Here is a 26,496-nt window from a genome sequence, read left to right on the forward strand (position 1 = left end):
CCATTTTAGAATAAGGCTGTAATGTAACAAAATGTTGAAAAAGTCAAGGGGTCTGAATGCTTTCTGGATGTTGGTGATAAGTGGTTCTTGGGGGTGATTGGGTCAGGGGAGGGAGGGGTGTGGGGAGGGAGGGAGGGGTGTGGCCACTGAGATCTAGAGATAGGCTATTGACCTATTTCTGTGCAAAACAGGCACACACACATCACAGTAACACACTGTTCTCTGACGTTCACATGGTCAATATAACAGTAAAATATACATTTTATGGTCGATTATTATGACACTGTTGTAAAAGGTATCCTTCCCGCTCTGAAAACAGAATGATAAGGCTCGACTTCCCTCATATTTGAAGTCACAGTACAAAGAAGTAGTTATGCTTGGGTTCCCATTATGTAATGGACAAATCCTGATTTGAGAAACACCCTGTGGAATTCAGTTGAATTGCCCACATGATAGCAATTACCTCGCTACAAACCCCAAAATGTGGGGCGTGGTGGCAGCAGAGGCCCAAAGTCCCCTCTCGCGTGTATTGAAGTAGGACCCAACCCACACCGTCTGACTGACAACTCTCTGCTCCAATCGATACCATAAAAATCTTTGGACAGCCTATTGTATCGTTGTGGGTGTGTAGCGGCACTCATTTCAACAGAATGTAAAATAATCCATAAAGTAGCGGGGTTATTATCAACTCTTTCAGTCTGCTAACTGTATAACGGAGTACAACAGTTTAAAGTGATAAGAACAGTGAATTTTGATAGTTTTAAATGTTCTTGTGCTGTTGTTTGGAGTGCCTCCGGTGACTTTTACGCGTGCCAGAACCGACATTCCAGAAGTGACAGGCCACCGGACCCGTGCTCTTTTGGAGGCGCTGCACGCGATCCCGGTTATCAATCCAGACTACAACAAGGTAGGCTAATAATAAACCAGTGTTTTTTGTGTTAAATAGCCTGCCCAATGACAACCTTAAAAAAAAAATGTATAGTGTTTGTGTTGTACAGACTTCTCTTCCCACATTATTGGAACCTCACAGCATATATGAAATAAAACGTATTGGATCATGTATTTATTTTTCCCCTGGTGCCGCATATCCTCCTTGTAACCTCAAAATCCACATTGCTTTTATATACATGATGTTACTGATGGGCTTTCTGTCAATAACAGCAATGATTTACTTCTCACTTCTTATTGGAATTCCTAATCCGAGTCATGCATTATTTGGTTATTGCGCAGAAGCGCTTGCTAGTGATGATCTCCTCATGGCTCAAGTCACTTACAGTAGTGGGTGGGCATTATAAGAGATGGGGAGGAGGTCCTCCATTTACCTAATTGGGATTTTCCTGCCCACTATATGAGCCAATACGTTGAAAGAACCTGTAATTCAGGCTGGATTCAGGGTAGAGTTATAGCCAGTGGTTTGAGGGAGACTGAAAGTAGGGCAGTGTTGGGATGATACATAGTTCCATATCTGTTTACTGATATCTACCTTCCCCCTCATATTACTGATATCTACCTTCCCCTCAAATCTCTCTTGATCCCTCCCCTCTCTCTTCTCTCTCTCTTCTCTCTCTCCCTGAACTGAAGATGTTACTCTCTGTCTCCGTCTTTCCCTCTCTATTCATTATTCATTCCTTCTCCTATCCTGCATGTTTTCTTCCTTGTTTATTTGAAACATTCCACACTGAGATGTATTAAGCTCTTCTCACTCTCTCTCCCTCTTTCTCTCTCTCTTTCTCCTCCCTCGCTCTCCCCTGCTCTCTCGCTAGATTGCTTTAAATATTTATGCTATGAAAACTGAGCTGCTAGAATGTGGAGGGCGAGGGATGGAGTTAGGGGGGGGTGGCGTGTTGTCAGTTAATGGTGTTAACGCTCACAAAGCACAGGGGACTTCCCTCTTGTCCAATCAGTGAGTCATACAGTACTGTGATCTATGTTTGAACACACTGTTGGGTGATAGTGACATAGTAGGACAACACACACATGCACCTGCTACACATCTGAAGGGGAATTCTAAGGGGACATTTTGGGAAATACAGTATAAGATTTGGAGATCATCAAAAAAACAGAATAGTGGTAAAAATCTTTGTATGATTAATTTTGGTAGGGAATAAGGACGAAGGTGGGAGATGGGAGGTGCCAGGGGCAACTTCTTCTTACTCCAGTGTTAGAGGCATTTGTGTGTAACTGTGACCCCTCACAGGTGATGTTCGCCAAGGCAACTGCAAACTTTGTTCGTCAGATCGACCCAGATGGAACCCTGATCTCCGTCTCCCGCCTTAACGACTCAGACAAGTTGGTTCCCATGGCACTGGTCGTCAAGCGCAACCGTTTCTGGTTCTGGCAACGGCCCAAGTACCTGCCCTCTGACTTCACACTCAGTCACCTGTTGCTAGGAGACAAAGAACTCACTCCAGGTAAAGTAGGGCCATGGTTACTCCTCAAATACATCTCACATACTGTACATCTCATATTTTGCCCACACACACAACTGCCTAAAACATATAGCCATTCATACCTCACAAGCCGGATGTGGAGGTCCTGGGCTGGCGTGGTTACACGTGGTCTGCGGTTGTGAGGCCGGTTGGTCGTACAGCCAAATGGATTTGATTTGACATACAGTACCTCTCTGACTCACTCCTACTCGCTGTCTTCATACGGCACTTGTCTCTGTACTCTCTCAGACGTGTCTGAATCAGACTTCCTGTCCTATGAGGGGAGGTTTGGAGACAACCTGAGTGGGAAGCTGGATGCCAAGGCTGGGAACATCAGTGTCAGTGTGGAGGGGCGGGGCTCCTCCAAGCTCCAATTATCATTCGGCAAGCTGAAGAAGCAGGATGTTGATGTACAGAAGCTATTGCTGGCCTCCAATGATAGGTACTGTACTGTAAATAGACATACACATAGATTAATACACAGACACACACACTCATTCATACATGCTGTACAAGCATCCACATCTCTCTCTCTTTCTCTCTCCCTAAATCTCTCCATCTCTGTTTCTGTTTCCTTCTTCTCACCAGACCCAGTCTCTCCAGTTTTGGTTATGTACAGTTAGGTCCAAAATTATTGGCACCCTTGATAAAGATGAACAAAAAAGACTGTATAGAATAAATACACTGAACAAAAATATAAATGCAACATGTAAAGTGTTGGTCCCATATTTCATGAGCTGGAAATAAAATACATTTTCCATACACACAAAAAACGTATTTCTCTCAAATTTTGTGCACATTTGATTACATCCCTGTTAGTGAGCATTTCTCCTTTGCCAAGATAATCCATCCACCTGACAGCTGTGGCATATCAAGAAGCTGATTAAACAGCATGATCATTACACAGGTGCACCTTGTGCTGGGGACAATAGAAGGCCACTCTAAAATGTGCAGTTTTGTCACACAACACAATGCCACAGATGTCTCAAATTTTGAGCGAGCGTACAATTGGAATGTCCACCAGAGCTGTTGCCAGAGAATTGAAGACATCTCCAACGTTGTTTTAGAGTGACTATTCCCAAACTGGGGTACGCGCAATGCCGTCGGGGGTATGCCTAATAAAAATGTGATTCACATTTTCAAACAGTCCATTTATATTTTCCAACGGGGCTATACATTTGGGTGATGTTTTTTTCGTGCCTGAGTAGCCTCGTTTCACTGCCAAAAATACAATTAAACCATCTAGTCTTCAGCAAAATAACAACACAATGTCAAATACAGGTAGCCTAGTCAAATAATTAACATGCAATCACATTAACCGCTACTCTAATAATAATAATAATATGCCATTTAGCAGACGCTTTTATCCAAAGCGACTTACAGTCATACGTGCATACATTTTTATTTATATTTATGGGTGGTCCCGGGGATCGAACCCACTACCTTGGCGTTACAAGCGCCGTGCTCTACTAGCTGAGCTACAGAGGACCACTCTCTCGCGGGAATTCCACTAATGGTCCGTATGGAGCCAAACGTAGCTGCTGCTCATTCCGTTTGCTCGAAAATGGATATGGTTTTAAAAAGGTACAGCCCGCGTCCATAGAGACACATACCAGCTCTACTGGTAGTACTGCTCCTACCAGCAGCACTACACCTGCACCTGTCGACGACACAAGTTGTTCTGCTTCCACGAGCACATCTAATGCTAGCATCAGTCATTCTACATTTGTTGCTAGCCCAGCTAGAATGGACCCTGACAGTTATGAATCTGATGCAGCCAAAGAGCTACTGCCCCCTTACCCGGGAAAGCACCGAACAACAGACAGGGACGTTGGACCATCGAAGAGGCGCAAATATGATGAGAACTACATTGATTTGGGGTTCACTTATATTGGGAGTAGTGCCTTTCCTCAGCCACAGTGTGTTATTTGTGCAAAATCTCACAACTCGATGAAACCTTCACTCTTGTGCAGAAATGTAGAAACGAAACATGCCAATTTGAAAAATAACCACGGGACTTTTTTGAGCGAGAATTAAGACGACTTTCGAGTAGTAAGACATGTATAAAAGCAACAGATACCATTAATAAGAAGGGGCTAGAAGCGTCTTATATGGTGAGCTACCGAGTGTCTAAGACAGGCAAGCCCCATACTATTGTGGAGGACTTAATTCTTCCTGCTGCCGCGGATATGGCTGGGACAATGCTGGGGGAAAAGGCCCAAAAAACGATACAGACAATGCCTTCATTTGTGACATCAAATGGAATTTGGTGGTCAAGATGTGTTGGTATCTGTACTGATGGCACAAAAGCCATGACAGGGAGACATAGTGGAGTGGTAAGGCGCGTGCAAGTAGTTGCTCCCGACGCCACTTGGGTACACTGCAGCATCCACCGAGAGGCTCTTGCTGCCAAGGGACTGCCTGACAGCTTGAAAGACGTTTTGGACACTACAGTGAAAATGGCATATGATTCCTCTTTTCAACGCCAAACTCACCACTGGTCTGCGTGGCCAAAGAGCGCTGTTTTCATGTCATCTGACCATAGCACCAGGCATGTGCACAGATAGGGGTCTACCTGTGCTCGAGGACCTGCCCCTTTACCCTCCCACTCACCAAGTACCCTTTTGGGTGGTGGTATAAACTGTACCAGTCAAAAGTTTTTACACACCTACTCATCAAGGGTTTTTCTTTATTTTTACTATTTTCTACATTGTAGAATAATAGTGAAGACGTCAAAACTATGAAATAACGAATATGGAATCATGTAGTACTACATGATTCCATATGTGTTATTTCATAGTTTTGATGTCTTCACTATTATTAAGATAAGGGTAAAGATTATTGGCACGGTTTACAATACCTTCCAATACCTCTATTTTCATTTTCATCCAATACCTCTATTTTCATTTTCATCCAATGGAAACGCCTTCACACTTGGATTGGAACCGGTGCCATGCAGGGCCGTGTTATGAATTCATACTGAGCACCTGCCCACTGAAAGGTGTGTGCACGGCCCTACATGGCAGAATACGATACAGCTCAGTATTTGTATTATTTATTTTATACAGTCTGTGTATTCATCTATGTCTATGTGCAGTACAGTACCTGTCATTGGAGGCCAGCAGTAGCTTCTTCAGCTTTCTGAATGATAATTGGAGCTTGGAGGAGCCCCGCCCCTCCACATTGACACTGATGTTCCCAGACTTGGCGTCCAGCTTCCCACTCAGGTTGTCTCCAAACCTCTCCTCATCCTTCTACACCTCTTTAACCTCCTTCCCCACATCTCTGTGTGTAGGATGGTGGACATGCAGCATGTGCTGGTGCAGCAGTGTCAGAAGCGTGCGGAGGTGTTTGCTGTGTTGAAGGAGAGGATCCTGACCACCACCCCCTGCTCCATCTCAGAACAGGTCCAGGAGCAGGGCACCTGCCAGGGGGTTCTGGGACTACTGGGCAAACTGGGGACACACTCTGTAAAGGTGGGTTGGGGGTGAGAGAAAAGGAGAGATGGAGTGAGAACGAGAGGAAGAGAGAGACGGAGAGATTGTGAGAGAGAGAGACGGAGAGATAGAGATGGGGGGAGAGAGAGAGAGAGATGGATAAAGAGAGAGAGAGACTGGGAAGTGTGATTTGTGTTATTACATGTTTTAACATGTCGTTAATTGTACTAGGTGTGTGTTGTGTTATTACACGTGTTTTCTATGTGTTATTGAGTATATATTTGTTTTGTTTGTGTGTCATGCCAGGTGTGTGTTACATGTTATTAAATGTTATTATATGTGTGTATATCAGGTGTGTGTGCAGGAGAATAGCAGTATAGAGATGGACAGTGACGTTTCCTTGGAGATTCCGCCTCTCACTGTCATCGCCTACAGCCTCATAGAGCTAGAGGTCAGGAAAGACGGACACTATGGTGAGTGAGTGAGTGTGCCACCCACTAGATACTATTACGTTGCAATTCTACAAGGTAAATTACTTATTCTCTCTCTCTCATTCCCTCTCTTTCCCTCTCTCTCGCTCTCTTTCTCACGCTCGCTCTCTTTCTCGCTCTTTCTCTCTCTTACTCCCTCTCTCTCTCTCTCTCTCTCTCTCTTTCTCTCTCCTTCTCTCTCTCTCTCTCTCTCTCCTTCTCTCTCAGAGCTGTGTCTACAGCATGGTACTCTTGGAGGATTCGAGGCAGGCTCTGGGAGGACCTCGCCATCCCAGGATTCCTTTGATACCCTGTGTGTTGTGGACGGGCAGGAGTGGACGGAGAAGGAGATTCCTGAAGGAGCACCACTCAGCGCATTGCAGAAAAGTATGTGTGTTTGTGTGTGTTTCATTCATTCATTCATTCATTCATTCATTCATTCATTTATTGTTGATCCGGGTATGTCAGTTGATCATTTAGTTCCCTTTTTTGTTGATGTTGAGATATACAGCAGTTGATTTGACCAACATGTCAGTGTGTGATAGTGTGTCAATATGCCCTATGTATAAAACAGGAATTGAAATCTCTAGACAGCTATTCTACAGAAGAAATCGAGGGTAGTGTCTTCCTCTTTTCATCAAATGAATGATACTGAGAGAGGAAGTGCAGTGCTGAGTTTGCCTTACTTTGGATAAAAACATTTAACGTAATCATTTTAAATGACGTTGATGAAATTTTCACACACAGAAACAGACTGAGAGGAATTTCTCTGTTAGCATCATATCGCGGTCTATTCGTCATATTGTCAATGATGTGTCATGAGAAAAGTGAGCCTAAGAGGCAAGCTCTGATTGGTTATTTATCTCCCTCTCCTCTACAGACTTGCAGGACTTGGAGGTCTATCTACGTCAGTTAGCGGTTCTCCCAGAGTCGACCCGGTCCACTCTGTTCCAGAGGCTCCGTGAGGTTCTAGTGGACAGAACCACACTCACGGTTCTGGAACACACGGTTAGTGTGGCCAGGGCCAAAAGTAGTGCACTATAAGGGAATAGGGTGCCATTTGGGATGCAACCCTTGTCTGATGGCATTGTTTTGTGGACTTTTTAGACCAGACACAGTCATATCTGTCACAGTATGAATTGGATATAATTACATTTTCATCTCTCTGTCTTTATCTCTCTCTCTCTCTCTCTCTCTCTCTCTCTCTCTCTGTCCCTGTCTCTGTCTCTCTCTCAATTCAATTCAAAGGGCTTTATTGGCATGGGAAACATGTTTACATTGCCAAAGCAAGTGAAATAGATAATAAACTAAAGTTAAATGAACAATAAAAAATAACAGTAAACATTCCATCTCTCTCTTTCTCTCTCTCTCTCCCTCCTCTCTCTCTCTCTCTCTCTCTTTCTCAGTTGGAGGTCTGGTGTAGAGGTAAGGACCTTGACCCTACAGAGGTAAAGGAGTTGTCTGTTTCTCAGAACAAATCTGTCTCCACCCTATTGGACCTGGTCCAGAAAGGCCCAACAAATCAGATACAGGCTGATGGAGCATCCACCCCCCTCCACCTGACTGCCACTCACCTGCTGGTCAGCGCCTTGGAGGGTGAGAGTGTGTGTGTGTGTGTGTGTGTGTGTGTGTGTACAGTGGGGAAAAAAAGTATTTAGTCAGCCACCAATTGTGCAAGTTCTCCCACTTAAAAAGATGAGAGAGGCCTGTAATTTTCATCATAGGTACACGTCAACTATGACAGACAAAATGAGGAAAAAAAATCGCGAAAATCACATTGTAGGATTTTTAATGAATTTATTTGAAGATTATGGTGGAAAATAAGTATTTGGTCAATAACAAACGTTTCTCAATACTTTGTTTTATACCCTTTGTTGGCAATGACACAGGTCAAACGTGTTCTGTAAGTCTTCACAAGGTTTTCACACACTGTTGCTGGTATTTTGGCCCATTCCTCCATGCAGATCTCCTCTAGAGCAGTGACGTTTTGGGGCTGTCACTGGGCAACACGGACTTTCAACTCCCTCCAAAGATTTTCTATGGGGTTGAGATCTGGAGACTGGCTAGGCCACTCCAGGACCTTGAAATGCTTCTTACGAAGCCACTCCTTCGTTGCCAGGGCGGTGTGTTTGGGATCATTGTCATTGTCATGCTGAAAGACCCAGCCACGTTTCATCTTCAATGCCCTTGCTGATGGAAGGAGGTTTTCACAAAAAATCTCACAATACCTGGCCCCATGAATTCTTTCCTTTACACGGATCAGTCGTCCTGGTCCCTTTGCAGAAAAACAGCCCCAAAGCATGATGTTTCCACCCCCATGCTTCACAGTAGGTATGGTGTTCTTTGGAAGCAACTCAGCATTCTTTGTCCTCCAAACACGACGAGTTGAGTTTTTACCAAAAAGTTCTATTTTGGTTTCATCTGACCATATGACATTCTCCCAATCCTCTTCTGGATCATCCAAATGCACTCTAGCAAACTTCAGAGGGGCCTGGACATGTACTGGCTTAAGCAGGGGGACACGTCTGGCACTGCAGGATTTGAGTCCCTGGCGGCGTAGTGTGTTACTGATGGTAGGCTTTGTTACTTTGGTCCCAGCTCTCTGCAGGTCATTCACTAGGTCCCCCCGTGTGGTTCTGGGATTTTTGTTCACCGTTCTTGTGATCATTTTGACCCCACGGGGTGAGATCTTGCGTGGAGCCCCAGATCGAGGGAGATTATCAGTGGTCTTGTATGTCTTCCATTTCCTAATAATTGCTCCCACAGTTGATTTCTTCAAACCAAGCTGCTTACCTATTGCAGATTCAGTCTTCCCAGCCTGGTGCAGGTCTACAATTTTGTTTCTGGTGTCCTTTGACAGCTCTTTGGTCTTGGCCATAGTGGAGTTTGGAGTGTGACTGTTTGAGGTTGTTGACAGGTGTCTTTTATACTGATAACAAGTTCAAAAAGGTGCCATTAATACAGGTAACGAGTGGAGGACAGAGGAGCCTCTTAAAGAAGAAGTTACAGGTCTGTGAGAGCCAGAAATCTTGCTTGTTTGTAGGTGACCAAATACTTATTTTCCACCATAATTTGCAAATAAATTCATAAAAAATCCTACAATGTGATTTTCTGGAGAAATTTTTTCTCAATTTGTCTGTCATAGTTGACGTGTACCTATGATGAAAATTACAGGCCTCTCTCATCTTTTTAAGTGGGAGAACTTGCACAATTGGTGGCTGACTAAATACTTTATTTCCCCACTGTATATGTATATATGTGTGTGTTGCATTCTCTAACCCCTGTGTTTTGTGTTTCTGTAGCGTTGCCTGATGCTGCTCTGACTCTGCTGGGAGAATCTAGCCCTGATGTCATAGAAGCCCTCAACACTCTGGTCAGTCTGATTCAATTCACCAGTCACTTTACACGACTCATCATTCACTACTGAAGCCCTCAACACTATGGTCAGTCTGATTCAATTCACCAGTCACTTTACACGACTCATCATTCACTACTGAAGCCCTCAACACTATGGTCAGTCTGATTCAATTCACCAGTCACTTTACACGACTCATCATTCACTACTGAAGCCCTCAACACTATGGTCAGTCTGATTCAATTCACCAGTCACTTTACACGACTCATCATTCACTACTGAAGCCCTCAACACTATGGTCAGTCTGATTCAATTCACCAGTCACTTTACACGACTCATCATTCACTACTGAAGCCCTCAACACTATGGTCAGTCTGATTCAATTCACTATACAATTCCCCAGTCACTTTATATTATTTTACGATTCACGACTCCTTTAATTCATATAAACTAAACAACTCTATCACAAATAAAATACTTTGATATGTATACTCTGATCCATTATTAGTTTAGAACTATGTTATACCCAGACAGTGGTCATGATGAATTCTACTGTAGACTTTGCCCTGTACCTTACTTGTTGTCTGTCCCACAGGTGATCAAGCTAAAGGTAAACGGTCAGTCCCTCCCCCTTGAGTCACTGCCCCACCCCTTGCAGGACAAGGGGGCATTCAAATGGGCAGAGCAGCTCCTCCTCTCATCCAATGTGATGCTGCGGAGAGAGACTGACAGGCTTTGGGCGGAGACCGGAAAAATGCCAGGAGTGTTTCCATTGGTCATGTGCATCGCTGTGCAAGGACTGACATCTCTGTACACTGGGAAGGGGTAGGGTGTGTGTATGGATGGATGGGTATGTTTAAAATATATGACATTTTGTGTGAAACTCCAGTGTTTCACTTGTGTGTTTTCCCTATATGCACTCAATGAATTATGTATATTTGGTGGCACTTACAAATGTTTACTAATTCTCAATGAAACCATATACTTTTTTTGATTAGCCGTAAAACAATCCACTCCAGAATGTGAAGTAAGACTTCTGTTCTCAAACACTTTTCAAAAGCTGGACAAGCAGACTTCTCAATCTCAATGCACTAAAATGCTGCTCTTACACCCTATTATTTCAAAATAAGCTTTACGTTCTTTCTGCATGCTCATACAGATAAAACATGTATACAGAATATTTTTTTATTCCAAAAGAGAAATGAATTTGCTTATTTTAATATATCATGTTGCTTAAATGAAATGTTTATTAAGTTTATGAATATACCACTATATACAGACAATAAGTAAAACTTGTGAGATTATGGACTCATATTATAGATTTCTACTGATTTCTAGTGAGTCATCCCAGTTGCTGGTACTGTTAGATGTAGTGGTATGGCTTTGTCAGAATGAGTATGTACTGTATGTAGACGTATCCCCTCTGTTAAACATCAAGTCATTAGCATATTGCTATGTGTTAGATTATCATGCTTTTCAGTAGTATATAAATATTGTGCATTCTGTCATTTCACAATTCTACATAGTTGCAATGCTGCCACAAAACTATGCATGCTGTGTATTTTTAATAACATATACTGTATATTTATGAACCATCCATTGTCTCTGAATGGCTTTAAATATTACCGCACTAAATATAAACTAAACATAGCCATCACCCAAAACAAAAAAGGACAACTTTCTAGCTCAATTTCAGTTAATTTATTGTAACAATGTATTACTATTAGAGATGTATGTTATTGGTCACGAGTTGGGACATCTTTCAGAGTGACCACAGGAAACAGTCAGAATGTAGTATTTAGGTTACAGCACAGGAGGGCTTTGGAGCTTTGTGATACTGGAGGAGAGGACTGTGCGATAGCCACAGATTAAAAAACAACAATAATCACCTTACATGCAGATTAGGGTAGATGGTGAGTGGTATTCTGATGGTCATGCTGTCGACACAACACAGACAGAACGCTTCAAAACAGGATGTAGTATTTGTTCAATATTAGAAAACAACAACACAAAGCAAAGGATCATGGGAGACAAATGTCACTAAGCTAAAAAGATCATCATAGCAACCAAAGACAGTGAATCATACGGTAATAAAATAAAAGCACAGACAACTCAAAGTGAGTGAAACACAGACACAGTGTTTTGATCCTGATCTTCAATACTACAATGTAAAGCTTTTTTCCTTCATTGTCTTTGTAGGATGTGTGAGGGATAGATATTCAGACAACAAGTGAATTGTTGCTTAAGTCATAATTCTAAAGAGGTAAACACAAACAGATCAAGGGGTAGCCAGCTACAGTACATACTACAGGTCACTGTAGGGGATTTTCTTTGGAGGGGGGGTGGGAGGTCCTATGACAATCACAAGAGGGGGCTTCACAGGATTTGGACTGAGACACGCTAGTTGTCATGGCAATAACGCGTGCCGTAAACAGGTTTCCTTGGCAACACTGCTCAGAGTTCTGGAATATTCCATAGTGTCATCTTCCTTCTTGACCTGTGTTGATATAACAATAATAAAAACTATTTCTAGAGCGGTCCTCGGAGAAGAAAAAAAACATCCGTTCTCAGAGGAACAACTACAAAAAACTAACACAACAACAAATAAATATGGCCTTGATGTTTCTTTTTTGAATGTTTCTGAATTCCACGTTGGTATGAATAGAAAGATATTTCGTAAAAAGTTACAAATATTAAAATAAATAAGAACTATTTCCCTTTGAGTTTCGAGTAGAAAAGATTTGCATTGTGTGCAGGACAAAGGGAGAGAGGAGGAGGGATGAGGCGGTTGGTTTGGTTTTTCCCATCAAAGTCCCTTTCTCCTTTTCTTTCCCCTGTCTCTGTGGTCGAACACATGCACGGTCAAGTTGACCGGTCAGACAGTGTCCGGTTGGGGTTCAGTAGACCCAGTTGACAGGGACCCACTGTGGTTCGGAGCAGAGTTTGTCGACGGCAGCCTGTAGCGTCTCAAAGGCGCGGTCCAGGTTGTCGTTGGTGATGGTGAGGTCGAAGTAGTGGTTGTAGGTCCTCTGGATACGAGCACTCTCATCAACAGTCTTCCTCAGATCCACATCCTGACAGGGACAGAGACAAGAGGGTGAGTGTGTGTGTGTGTGTGTGTGTGTCTCTCTCTTGGTGTGTGCATCTTCCTGAGAAGCAGTGGATAACAAGCACAGTACACTATGTGTTCTAGCGAGAGAATGTTCCATAAAAAACAACATAACGCCCTAAAATCACATAACAATGCAAGGATACCAGAAAACAACGTGAAAATACTCTGGGAATAAGTGGCTCAGTGTCTATGCCCAGGAAAAGGTTCTGACCGTGAGTTGTTTGGTGGTGATTCCAGCATCCACCGTAGCTTTGTGCATGGCCTTGAGCGTCTCAAACTCTGGTGCTGCGATGAACACCACATACGGCATGAACTCTGCTGTCTTTAGTACCTTCAGAGCCTACAGTCCAGACAGAGGGTCAGTGAACCAGCTAAAGATGATAAAGATATCCACAGACATACATACATACATACATACATACATACATACAGACAGAGACAGCCAGACCATGTACAGTATCTCATAGTAGGATTATACAGTCTTTTTACAGTAAAACTATGTTTTGGGCTTTTTAAATGCACTTTAAATAAAGTTTGATTTGATTTGATTGTGACCTGTGGGTTGACGTCCAGGATGCAGGTGCGGCCCGTGTCCACCACCTCGTGGATGGAGTCCATCTTGGTTCCGTAGAGGTTCCCGTCGTACTCCCCGTGCTCCAGGTAGCCGCCCGCCTTCACGTCCGCCTCCATCTCCGTCCGCGTCACAAACCGATACGACTTACCGTCCAGCTCATCGTCACGGGGACGCCGGGAGGTGACTGAGGGAGGGAGGAGAGGAGAGACAAGAAGAGAGAGAGAGGGAGGAAGGCAGGGGGGAGGTGGGGCAAGAAGAGAAAAGGCGTTTGAGAGAATCGAAAGGGAGGTGGGAGAGAGATGGAGAGAGAATGAACATGAATGCGAGAAGAACAGTGGAGCAACGGGGAAGATCACGAGACAGGCTAACTTAAAGCAGCCAAATGAAATGTTCTCCAGGGTTTCTGTCTGTTCTGACAGTGTCCTGAGAGTACAGTGGTCCATTAGGTTCTGGAGGGGGGTTCTAGCATAGAATTAGAACGGTATGGGTTCTTGACTCACAAGGGATGGTGGTTCCGAAGCATGTTGGGTTGAGGACCACCAGTCGGTTCTTGAGGCTGCGGCGGCCCACCCCCTGGGCTCCAATCAGAACCAGAGTCTTCCTCTGGAACGGGGGCATCTTGGCCACCTCCTCATAGATCTGCAGCTCGTGCCTGTCAAACTCTGCCCTCAGCCAATCACAGAGAGGAACACACAAGAGTTAGCCAATCACAGAGGAGAATGTAGTGGTGTCAGTCAATAAAATAAGGAAATAGGAAACGTAAAATGCAGATTAGTAAATGGGGAACTACACAGTCAGGAAGCCCCAGCACAAAACCAATTAGAAGAATGAGCCATGACAGAATCAGTCAATGAGAGACGAGTATGAATGCTCACCTGCGTTCTTGGCTGTTAGGTACATCATCTTTTTCTTCTTCTTTCCAGTTATCGTACCGCACAGGATCCCTGTTGCACACAAAAACACACATAATCACACATCAATACACATATCAATTCACACATCAATATAGGTGCAAGTATCTTTCCTATCTGTCTTTGCATCTGAAGGCCAGAAGGGGGCACCATAACCCATTCTATGGAGCGTTACTGAGTAATTATCTCATGACCTCATTGACCTCAGCCTGGCAGGCAAGGCTACCTCACAGTGGCAGACCAACTAAACAATTCAAAGTAAGTGCTCTCCACTGATTCAAATCCAAGCAGTCATTGGCTACATTATGTAAAAGATCCACACACAGTTGCCAGTCAGCTCAGGCAAGGCAGGCTGTGGTCGGGAGAGGTTGTGTTTTCTCTAGCAGGAGGTAAGCTTGAGGTAAGCTTGGCTTCTTATATGGTGTTGAGTAAAGCTTAAACCATGCATTTGATCGTAGGTAGGTAGTTGTAGTTATGTATTGTAGGTAGTTTATTTAGGTAGTTATTGTAGGTTTCCGTAGGTAATTATTGTAGGTAAGTATTGTTTACGGCGGAGCCCGGAGAAAGCACGAGGCTAGCTAGCTAGCGGGTAGCTACCGGTAACGTTTAACAACGGTGGAGAGTTGTTTCCAATGTTAGTGTGCTAGCTAGCCAACGTTTAATTTTTGCTGCGTTATGAAAGGAACTAGACACGGACACAAATTATCTGTTTAGTGTGTTAACACACTATTGGTAGTTTGTTGTAACCAAGTATTGGTGCTAAACTGGGTGTTATTGGATGCTAGCATGCTAGTTAGCTATGGCGTCATAGTTAGGCATCGTGGGCTGTTGTGGGTAGTTACTGTAGGTTGGCATTGTCTTCGGTGTAGCACGAAGCTAGCTAGCTAGCCGTTCTTCAAACAAAGTCAACACAGTGGCCATTGCTAGCTAGCTAACACGACCAGCTAACTGTACTGTAGTAGCTAAATACAATATACTTATGCTAGCTAGCCAACGTTTAATTATTGCTGCGTTATGAAAGGAACTAGACACGGACACGAATGATCTGTTTAGTGTGTTAACACACTATTGGTAGTCTGTTGTAACCAAGTATTGGTGCTAAACTGTGTGTTATTGGATGCTAGCATGCTAGTTAGCTATGGTGTCATAGTTAGGCATCGTGGGCTGTTGTGGGTAGTTACTGTAGGTTGGCATTGTCTTCGGTGTAGCACGAAGCTAGCTAGCTAGCCGTTTTTCGAACAGAGTCAACACAGTAGCCATTGTGTGCTGTACTGTGGCAGCTAAATACAATATATTTGTGCTAAGCTAGCCAACGTTTAATTATTGCTGCGTTATGAAAGGAACTAGACACGGACACAAATTATCTGCTTAGTGTGTTAACACACTATTGGTGGTTTGTTGTGACCAAGTGTTGGTGCTAAACTGTGTGTTATTGGATGCTAGCATGCTAGTTAGCTATGGTGTCATAGTTAGCTAGCTGAATAAAGTGGGTTGAGTCTACTCCTTTAAACATTGAACCGCTGTGGTTCACAACAATTCTGATTTCTAAAGGTGGAAGTTGGGAGAGTTTTTTTGCTCGGGTGGTTCAGTGAAACAATTATAGTTTCTGAGGTGGAAGTTTTGGTGAGGGAGGCCCTGCTCTCTCCTCTTCCAGATGTTTAGTTCATTTCATTCCGATCTCCTCTGCATTATTGTAGCCATTTGCTACAGCCTGTCAACTATGCCTCTGCCTATCCCTGTTCTCTCCTCTCTGCACAGGCTACACAAACGCCTCACACCGCGTGGCTGCTGCCTCTCTAACCTGGTGGTCCCTGCACGCACCCCACACCTGGAGTTCCAGGTCTCAGGCAGCCTCTGGAACTGCCGTTCTGCTGCCAACAAAGCTGACTTCATCCCAGCCTATGCTAACCTCCAGTCCCTCGACTTCCTGGCGCTGACGGAAACATGGATTACCACTGAAAACACTGCTACTCCTACTGCTCTCTCCTCGTCTGACCATGTGTTCTCGCATACCCCGAGAGCATCTGGTCAGAGGGGTGGTGGCACAGGAATCCTCATCTCTCCCAAGTGGACATTCTCAATTTTTCCCCTAACCCACCTGTCTATCTCCTCATTTGAATTCCATGCTGTCACAGTCACTAGCCCATTTAAGCTTAATATCCTTGTCATCTATCGCCCTCCAGGTTCCCTTGGAGAGTTCATCAATGAGCTTGACGCCTTGATAAATTCCTTTCCTGAGGATGGCTCACCCCTCACAGTTTTGGGGGATTTCAACCTCCCTATGTCCACATTTGACTCATTTCTCTCTGCCTCCTTCTTTCCACTCCTCTCCTCTTTTGACCTCACCCTCTCACCGTCCCCCCCTACTCACAAGGCAGGCAATACGCTTGACCTCATCTTTACTAGATGCTGCTCTTCTACTAATCTCACTGCAACTCCCCTCCATGTCTCCGACCACTACTTTGTTTCCTTTTCTCTCTCGCTCTCCTCCAACACTACTCACTCTGCCCCTACACAGATGGTAATGCGCCGCCGCAACCTTCGCTCTCTCTCTCAACTTCCATCCTATCATCTCTTCCCTCTGCTCAATCCTTCTCCCTCCAATCTCCTGATTCTGCCTCCTCAACCCTCCTCTCCTCCCTTTCTGCATCCTTTGACTCTCTGTGTCCCCTATCCTCCCGGCCGGCTCGGTCCTCCCCTCCAGCTCCGTGGCTCGATGACTCATTGCGAGCTCACAGAACAGAGCTCCGGGCAGCGGAGCGGAAATGGAAGAAAACTAAACTCCCTGCCGACCTGGCATCTTTTCACTCCCTCCTCTCTACATTTTCTTCATCTGTTTCTGCTGCTAAGGCCACTTTCTACCACTCTAAATTCAAAGCATCTGCCTCTAACCCTAGGAAGCTCTTTTGCCACATTTTCCTCCCTCCTGAATCCTCCCCCCTCCCCCCCCCTCTCTCTCTGTGGATGACTTCGTCAACCACTTTGAAAAGAAGGTTGACGACATCCGATCCTCGTTTGTTAAGTCTAATGACACTGCTGGTCCTACTCACACTGCCCTACCCTATGCTTTGACTTCTTTCTCCCTCTCTCTCCAGATAAAATCCTGCGACTTGTGACTGCAGGCCGCCCAACAACCTGCCCGCTTGACCCCATCCCCTCCTCTCTTCTCCAGACCATCTCCGGTGACCTTCTCCCCTACCTCACCTCGCTGATCAACTCATCCTTGACCGCTGGCCATGTCCCTTCCGTCTTCAAGAGAGCGAGAGTTGCTCCCCTTCTCAAAAAACCAACACTCGATCCCACTGATGTCAACAACTACAGACCAGTATCCCTTCTTTCTTTTCTTTCCAAAACTATTGAGCGTGCCGTCTTTAGCCAACTCTCTTGCTATCTCTCTCAGAATGACCTTCTTGATCCAAACCAGTCAGGTTTCAGGACTGGTCATTCAACTGAGACTGCTCTTCTCTGTGTCACGGAGGCTCTCCGCACTGCTAAAGCTAACTCTCTCTCCTCTGCTCTTGTCCTTCTAGACCTGTCTGCTGCCTTTGATACTGTGAACCATCAGATCCTCCTCTCCACCCTCTCCGAGCTGGGCATCTCCGGCGCGGCTCACTCCTGGATTGCGTCCTACCTGACCGGTCGCTCCTACCAAGTGGCGTGGCGAGAAGCTGTCTCCGCACCACGTGCTCTCACCACTGGTGTCCCCCAGGGCTCAGTTCTAGGCCCTCTCCTTTTCTCCTATACACCAAGTCACTTGGCTCTGTCATATCCTCACATGGCCTCTCCTATCATTGCTACGCTGACGATACACAACTAATCTTCTCCTTTCCCCCTTCTGATAACCAGGTGGCGAATCGCATCTCTGCATGTCTGGCAGACATATCAGTATGGATGACGGATCACCACCTCAAGCTGAACCCTGGCAAGACGGAGCTGCTCTTCCTCCCGGGGAAGGACTGCCCGTTCCATGATCTCGCCATCACGGTTGACAACTCCGTTGTGTCCTCCTCCCAGAGTGCGAAGAGCCTTGGCGTGACCCTGGACAACACCCTGTCGTTCTCCGCTAACATCAAAGCGGTGACCCGCTCCTGCAGGTTCATGCTCTACAACATTCGGAGAGTACGACCCTGCCTTACACAGGAAGCGGCACAGGTCCTAATCCAGGCACTTGTCATCTCCCGTCTGGATTACTGCAACTCGCTGTTGGCTGGCCTCCCTGCCTGTGCCATTAAACCCCTACAACTCATCCAGAACGCCGCAGCCCGTCTGGTGTTCAACCTTCCCAAGTTCTCTCACGTCACCCCCTCCTCCGCACACTCCACTGGCTTCCAGTTGAAGCTCGCATCCGTTACAAGACCATGGTGCTTGCCTATGGAGCAGTGAGGGGAACGGCACCTCTGTACCTTCGGGCTCTGATCAGTCCCTACACCCAAACGAGGGCATTGCGTTCATCCACCTCTGGCCTGCTGGCTCCCTTCCTCTGCGGAAGCATAGTTCCCGCTCAGCCCAGTCAAAACTGTTCGCTGCTCTGGCACCCCAATGGTGGAACAAGCTCCCTCACGACGCCAGGACAGCGGAGTCACTCACCACCTTCCGGAGACATTTGAAACCCCACCTCTTTAAGGAATACCTGGGATAGGATAAAGTAATCCTTCTACCCCCCAAAATTGTAAAGTGGTTATCCCACTGGCTATAGGGTGAATGCACCAATTTGTGAGTCGCTCTGGATGAGAGCGTCTGCTAAATGACGTAAATGTGCCCTTGAGCAAGGCACTTAACCCTAATTGCTCCTGTAAGTCGCTCTGGATAAGAGCGTCTGCTAAATGACTAAAATGTAAATGTAAATGTAAGCTCATCTAGCTGAGAATGAAGCTAGGAGGCAAAGTCAAGCTGTACCTGAGCCGTCAAAGTCTCGTGGGACGAAGGCTTTCCTCTTCTCCTCCAGGAACTGACTGGGGATCAGTCCAGTGGCTCCACCAACCACATGACATGCCTAGCACAGGAGAGCACACCAGACATCAGAACAATTGTCACACCCAACCAGTAGAAACCAGTAAAATCTGTAGAGACCAGTATAAACCAGTAGAGACCAGAAGAAGTTACAAACCAGTAGAAACCAGTACAAAAAAAACTATTTATTGTTGTTGTTGAGGATCACCACCATCATCACCTGCCACCAGTTGGGGTCCTCCCTGTTGACGATCTGAAGGAGGTCCCCCCTCTTGAAGCCAATCCCCGCCTCTCGGCATGGGATCAGATGGTCATTTGCTGGATCGTAGTCAAAGTGTGGTTGCACGTACACCTGAGAAAAGGGAGGTTTGATGTTAATCAATGGTGCTTCAATGGTGCAGGGATGTAGCTCAGTTGGTAGAGCATGGCGTTTGCAACGCCAGGGTTGTGGGTTCGATTCCCACGGGGGGCCAGTATAAAAAATACTGTATGCACTCACTAACTGTAAGTCACTCTGGATAAGAGCATCTGCTAAATGACTAAAATGTAATGCTTCTACAACCAAACTATAACTATATACAGTCAATCTAGTCTTTCTCTATACACAACAGCTAGGTAGATAAGGTTAGTAGAAGGATTAGTGTTTTGAAGTGTTAGAGATAAGAGTGAAGTTTGGGTTTAAAGCAGCACTAAGTGCATGTTTATACTGTACACACACACACACCATATGAGATATCTAGTGCAGGACAGATCACAGGCGTTCACATCATGCCAACAGAGGTATTTGCCAAGAGAGGTGCGTGGTCTGGGCACTGTCATCTTACACTGGCAGCCAGACAGAAACACTAAAACAAGATCCGGACTGGATGTGTGTGAGTATGTACAGTGTGGGTGTGTGTCTGTTCAGTAAGAGCATGCATGCATGGGTGTGTGTGTGTGTGTCCGTTGGTGTGTGTGCTTGTTTGCGCTACTTGTAGAGCAGGTGTCAGGATAGACGTGTGTGTACAGTGCATATGTGTGTGTGAGCATGCATGCCAGAGTACAGTAACTGTTTCATGGTTGTGTGTCTGTATGTGTGTGTGTTTTTCTGTGTGTCTGGGTCTACGTGCATGCCGGCATGTGTCTACGTGTTCAATGTTGTGTGTGTGTGTGTCTCCCTGGCCCAGATATCATGTGGAGTGTTATTAACAGGGCTCTCAGCCAGGGTTCAGATTCCAGAGCAGGGCATTTTGGGACAGCCCCAGGACTCACTTCACCACCAGTCTCCCACCACCACCAAACATCTGCAGCTTTTACACAGCCAAATAGGAGAAAGCTGTGAGTGTGTGTGGACCTGCGTGATTGTATGCATCCATGTGGCTGTTTAAGTGATGTATGTGACGAGAGAGAGAGAGAGAGAGAGAGAGAGAGAGAGAGAGAGAGAGAGAGAGAGAGAGAGAGAGAGAGAGAGAGAGAGAGAGAGAGAGAGAGAGAGAGAGAGAGAGAGAGAGAGAGAGAGAGAGAGAGAGAGAGAGAGAGAGAGAGAGAGAGAGAGAGAGAGAGAGAGAGAGAATGAATCCTTGAGTGTGTGAGGGCACATGTGTGCGTCCATGTGTGTTCCTGCATGTGCTGTGTGTGTACCTGTGGTGGGGCGGGTGCATCTCTATAACTAGGCAGTATCTTCAGAGTGATTCCTCCGCTGCAGTCCTTCAGCATCTCCTGCAGCTCAGTGGGGTTGTTCCCTACGTCCCGCCCATTCACTTCCTTTATGATGTCACCCACGTGCAGCAGACCCTGCCTGTCAATCATCCCTCCGTGGAGGATCCTAGCGATGACCAGCTCCTCCTTCTCCACTCTGAACGTCACTCCCTGAGAGAGGGAAGGAACAGATAGATGGTCAATGAAATCATTGCAGAGATGCAGAAACGCACACACAAACTCTCCATCTCTCTCCCTCTCGATCTCTCCCACACTCACTCGCTCACCAGTGGTTCTCCAGCCTTCTTGCGGATGCCGATCATGCGTACAGCATCGGCCTGCATCAGAGAACTGTTCACCAGCGCCTCATTAGACAGCTCAGCTGGGGGCACGGCCTCATAGCTCTTAGAGGCTACCATGTCGTGGGCCTCAAGGAGCGACTGAGAGGGAGAACGAGAGGGGGATAGAGAGGGATGGAGTGATAGAGAGATCAAGATAGGGGGATATAGCGAGAGGGGGATGGAGCGATGGAGAGAGGAGGAGAGATAGAGAGAGGGGAATGGAGAGATGGAGAGATGGAGAGGGGTTTTATTATAGGTCTTGGGAAATTAACGAAAATATAACAAAATTCTGTTCTCTTGTGGCTTTTTAAGGGTTAACAGTTCAGGGATGTCTCTTCCACATCCAAAATCATAATTCTCACTCGCTCAGATAACTTTTCCACAGCCTTACTGTAGTCCACGTTGCAGCTAGTGGCCAACCCAGCAAAAAGTCCTTCCAAATGTCTCTCCGTATTTCCACAGGTGCATATATCCAAAGGTGAGTATTTCCCAAAGGTAAGTATCTCCAAATCCTTATATTCCTCATGGAAGTGGACGTGCAGCACTCTTGTCCTCCAGAGAGCCCAGGTTGGAGACTGTGTCTCTTCACCCCCAAACCTTCAGCTCATCAGCTCCTGATTTGTTTCAGCTGCGTGGGAAGATTGGCCATAGAGGGGTGGAGTTCCCGACCATACCAGCAGATGGAGCCATAGCTGTCTGGGTTTGCAGCCACCTCAGGGGGATGTAACGTCCCTCCAGGACACAGCCTCTCGTGACATCACACATCCCCCTCCTCGGGACCGACGTCCTCGTCGGGGTAAAGGCAGCGAAGAAGGCATCACGCCGGGAGAGGGCGTCCGCATTGCCGTGGTGCTTGCCAGCCCTGTGGACAACAGAAAAGTTAAACGGTTGCAAGCTCAAAAACCATCTGGTTACTCTACTGTTTGATTCCTTGTTCTTGGCCATCCACTGCAGAGGGACGTGATCAGATACCACCATGAAACGTCGGCCCAGGAGATAGAACCGAGAGGGACTCCAGGGCCCAGACTACAGCCAGACATTCTTTCTCCACCGTTGAATAGTTCTTCTCTCTTGGAAGTAACTTTCTGCTTAGGTAGAGAATGGGATGTTCTTCACCGTCATGTGCCTGGGTGAGGACAGCACCCAGACCCACCTCCGAAGCATCCGCTTGGACAATGAATTCCTTCTTGAAGTCTGGTGCCACCAGGATTGGACTGGAGCAGAGTGCTCGCTTCAGGTTGAGGAAAGCCGCCTCCGCCGCAGGGTTCCACTTCACCATTCGTGAGTGGCGTTTGGTCGTCAGCTCCGTCAACGGTGCAGCTATGGTAGCAAAATCTGCAATAAAGCGTCTATAGTAGCCAGCGAGGCCCAAAAATGACCTTACTTGCTTCTTGGTGATGGGCTGCGGCCAGTCCTGTATGGCCCGCAGTTTGGCTTCCTGTGGTTTGACCAACCCCCGCCCAATGGTGTACCCCAGGTAGTTTGTCTCACTGAAGGCCAGCTTGCACTTCTTCGGGTTTGCCGTGAGCCCTGCTTCCCTGAGCGAATCCAGCACCGCTTGTACCCGGGGTAGGTGGCTGGCCCAATCCGGACTTTGTATAACAACATCATCCAAATAAGCCGCTGCGTACCTCTTGTGGGGGCGCAAGGACTCGATCCATCAGGCGTTGGAACGTGGCAGGTGCCCCGTGGAGACCAAACGGAAGTCGGGTATACTGGTAGAGCCCCTCCCGGGGTGGCAAAGGCTGTCTTCTCCTTAGACGCCGGGGTCAGGGCACCTGCCAGTAGCCTTTTGTGAGATCAAGAGTGGTTAGGAAACGAGCATGCCCCAAGGAGTCTATTAAATCATCGACACGAGGCATTGGGTATGCATCAAATTCAGACACTTCATTCAACTTTCGATAGTCATTACAAAATCGTACTGAACCGTCTGGCTTGGGAACTAGTACGATGGGACTTGCCCAGGCACTGTGGGACTCTTCGATTACTCCCAACTCCCGCATCTTCCTTACCTCCTTCTGTATAACCACTTTACGAGCCTCTGGCACGCGGTGCGGGCGCTGGTTTACCGTTCGGCCAGGCATGGTGCGGATCTCATGTTGGACCACCTCTGTGTGACCGGGAAGGGAGGAGAAGACATCCTGGTTCTGCTCCACGAGTTCCAGGGCCATCTGTCGTTGATGTGGGGACAGATTTGGACCCAGCTGAACCTCTTCTCGCGCCGGTTCCTTGGTCTCTGTGGGGGGTAGACAGCTGAACAGCGCCTCTCTGGCGTGCCACTTCTTTAAAAGGTTAACATGATAAATCTGCTCAGTTTTCCTTTTATCTGGTTGCCTCACCTTGTAGTTTACTTCTCCCATGCGTTCAATGACCTCATATGGTCCTTGCCAGGTTGCCAGGAATTTACACTCCACGGTTGGCACCAGGACCAGCACTCTGTCGCCCGGCTTAAACTCCCTGGGTTGAGCAGATCTGTTGTAGGAGGCTTGCTGTTGCCGCTGACTGGCCTCCAGGTGTTCCCGCATCATGGGATAGATGGCCTTCATTCTCTCCCTCATAGCCCCGACATGGTCGATCAGTGTCCGCTGTTGGCATGGCTGCTCCTCCCAGGCCTCCTTGGCGATGTCGAGCAGTCCTCTGGGTCTGTAGGAAAGCAAGAGCTCAAAGGGTGAAAAACCAGTAGAAGACTGAGGTACCTCTCTCACCGCAAATAATATGTATGGTAACAGCTGATCCCAGTTGCGCCCATCTTCCCCTACCGCTTTCCGCAGCATGGATTTTAGTGTTTTGTTAAAACGTTCGACTAGGCCATCTGTCTGGGGGTGGTAGACCGAGGTTCTCAGCTGTTTGATTTTCAGTAAAGCACAGAGTTCTTTCATCACCCTGGACATGAATGGAGTCCCTTGGTCCGTCAATATCTCTTTTGGGATTCCCAGACTAGTTGAGAGACGGAACAGCTCCTTGGCGATTTGTCTGGATGTAGCCTTCCTCAGCGGAATGGCCTCCGGGTACCGGGATGCATAGTCCAGAATGACCAGAATGTATTGATGTCCCCTGGAACTTTTCGGTAAGGGGCCCGACTATGTCTAATCCAATCCTCTCAAAAGGAGTTTCGATAATGGGCAAGGGAATGAGCGGGTTTCTATATGTGGGCTTTGGCGCAACCTGCTGACACTCAGGGCAACTACGGCAGTAGTTCTCTATCTCTTTGTGTACTCCTGGCCAAAAGAAACGTTGCATGATTCTTTCCTTAGTCTTCTCTACCCCCAAGTGGGCCCCCTAGCGGGGTGTGTGTGCTAGGTTGAGTACTGTGGCCCGATAGGGCTGTGGCACGAGGAGCTGTTCATGCACTTCATCATTTTTCTTGACTATCTGATATACTAACCCCCGGTTTACTGCGAAATGGGGGTAAGTAGGGTTTGTCTTATCACCTAACACTACCCCTTCTAATACCTGCACATTTCTTAAGGCATTTGCAAGAGTAGGATCTTGTAATTGAGCCGTACCATACTGGCCTGTGAGAGGGGGAAGCTCTTGGGTGCCTGGGACGTCTTCTTCACTGGAGAACGGAGCACTTTCCTGGGCTGCGTTCTCTTCTCCCGTATCCGGACCAGTCTCGGTGTCGGTCTGGACACCTGCCATCCCTATCAGAGCCCGGGCGGGAGTGAGTAACTCGGCGGATTGCACCGGAGCCTTCCCAGGATGAGTCTTGCCTCTCTCTCTAACAGACCAACCCACTGTTGCTTGGGCCAGGCTTCCCTAGTGGCCGTGGCCTCAAATGCATGCAGGTATGCCTCAATGTCATCGGTAGCTCCCATCTTAGATATAAAGTCACTTGCCTTTATTGGGCGGGTATTTTGGACAACCCTCTGTCTCTGCAACTGCAATTCCTCTGCCTTCAGAAGGTTGGCTTTCTTTTGCTCCTCCAAGAGAGCCACGTTTGCTTGCATCTGGGCGTGCTGGCCAGCAACAAGGGCTTTCAATATGTCCTCCATTTCAGTCGGCGGGGAGCCTACGGCCAACTTGGAAAACTGGGTGATCAAACCTTCGGTATCCTCCTCTGACATGCACTATTAACGCTTGAGCGTGCCCGTATTCTCCACCATCTGTGACGTCACGAGAGGCTACACAGCTTTCAGCGGGATGGCTCAAGTAGTGCAAGGAGACAAGGTTCAAACAACACAAGGATTTTATTATAGGTCTTGGGAAATTAACGAAAATATAACAAAATTCTGTTCTCTTGTGGCTTTTTAAGGGTTAACAGTTCAGGGATGTCTCTTCCACATCCAAAATCATAATTCTCACTCGCTCAGATAACTTTTCCACAGCCTTACTGTAGTCCACGTTGCAGCTAGTGGCCAACCCAGCAAAAAGTCCTTCCAAATGTCTCTCCCGTATTTCCACAGGTGCATATATCCAAAGGTGAGTATTTCCCAAAGGTAAGTATCTCCAAATCCTTATATTCCTCATGGAAGTGGACGTGCAGCACTCTTGTCCTCCAGAGAGCCCAGGTTGGAGACTGTGTCTCTTCACCCCCCCAAACCTTCAGCTCATCAGCTCCTGATTTGTTTCAGCTGCGTGGGAAGATTGGCCATAGAGGGGTGGAGTTCCCGACCATACCAGCAGATGGAGCCATAGCTGTCTGGGTTTGCAGCCACCTCAGGGGGATGTAACGTCCCTCCAGGACACAGCCTCTCGTGACATCACAAGGTCTTACTCACATCGGCTACGGAGAGCGTGATCACACAGTCGTCCAGAACAGCTGGTGCTCTCATGCATGGTTCAGTTTTGCTTGAATCGAAGCGAGCAGAGAAACCATTTAGCTCGTCTGGTAGGCTCACGTCATTGGGCAGCTCGCGGCTGGGTTTCCCTTTGTACTCTGTGATAGTTTGCAAGCCCTGCCACATCCGACGAGCGTCAGAGCCAGGTAGTAGGATTCGACCTTAGTCCTGTATTGACGCTTTTCCTGTTTGATGGTTTGTCAGAGGGCGTAACGGTCTTATAAGCATCCGGATTAGTGTCCCACTCCTTGAAATCGGCAGCTCTAGCCTTTAGCTCAGTGTGGATGTTGTCTGTAATCCTTGGCTTCTGGTTGGGATATGTACACTGCATTCAAAATAATAAATATATATACCTTATTTACATAAGTATTCAGACCCTTTGCTATGAGACTCGAAATTGAGCTCAGGTGCATCCTGTTTCCATTGATCATCCTTGAGATGTTTCTACAACTTGATTGG

At 46.7% G+C, this 26,496-nt stretch overlaps 2 protein-coding genes across 7 annotated transcripts in view; one reads left to right on the plus strand and one right to left on the minus strand.

Moving 5' to 3' along the window:
- Nucleotides 1–645: 645 nt before the first annotated feature.
- LOC121586694 (gasdermin-E) lies at nt 646–10,574 on the plus strand. The gene is made up of 10 exons (XM_041903614.2): nt 646–907; nt 2,198–2,411; nt 2,679–2,871; nt 5,725–5,905; nt 6,219–6,339; nt 6,565–6,723; nt 7,217–7,344; nt 7,743–7,932; nt 9,639–9,709; nt 10,287–10,574. Exons 2-10 carry the CDS (start codon nt 2,201–2,203, stop codon nt 10,518–10,520), a joined length of 1,488 nt encoding a protein of 495 aa, XP_041759548.2. The 5' UTR covers nt 646–907; nt 2,198–2,200; the 3' UTR covers nt 10,521–10,574.
- Nucleotides 10,575–11,377: 803 nt separating this feature from the next.
- LOC121566150 (protein PALS2-like) overlaps nt 11,378–26,496 on the minus strand; it is a 68,977-nt gene continuing 53,858 nt past the window's right edge. For 5 of the 6 annotated variants that reach the window (XM_045226393.1, XM_045226394.1, XM_045226395.1 and 2 more), the window contains 9 exons: nt 21,203–21,355; nt 20,859–21,086; nt 19,459–19,590; nt 19,185–19,281; nt 14,253–14,321; nt 13,878–14,039; nt 13,359–13,561; nt 13,015–13,143; nt 11,378–12,765 (listed from right to left, as the gene is read on the minus strand). In XM_045226393.1, the coding sequence (XP_045082328.1) occupies nt 12,589–12,765; nt 13,015–13,143; nt 13,359–13,561; nt 13,878–14,039; nt 14,253–14,321; nt 19,185–19,281; nt 19,459–19,590; nt 20,859–21,086; nt 21,203–21,355 (1,350 nt within the window). In that variant the 3' untranslated portion in view covers nt 11,378–12,588. Of the gene's footprint in view, nt 12,766–13,014; nt 13,144–13,358; nt 13,562–13,877; nt 14,040–14,252; nt 14,322–19,184; nt 19,282–19,458; nt 19,591–20,858; nt 21,087–21,202; nt 21,356–25,590; nt 25,612–26,496 lie in introns of those variants that run through there. The other variant, XM_045226396.1, reaches the window with a different exon arrangement.

Source organism: Coregonus clupeaformis, chromosome 17 (assembly GCF_020615455.1).
Source record: "Coregonus clupeaformis isolate EN_2021a chromosome 17, ASM2061545v1, whole genome shotgun sequence".
In the NCBI taxonomy this organism is placed as follows: domain Eukaryota; kingdom Metazoa; phylum Chordata; class Actinopteri; order Salmoniformes; family Salmonidae; genus Coregonus; species Coregonus clupeaformis.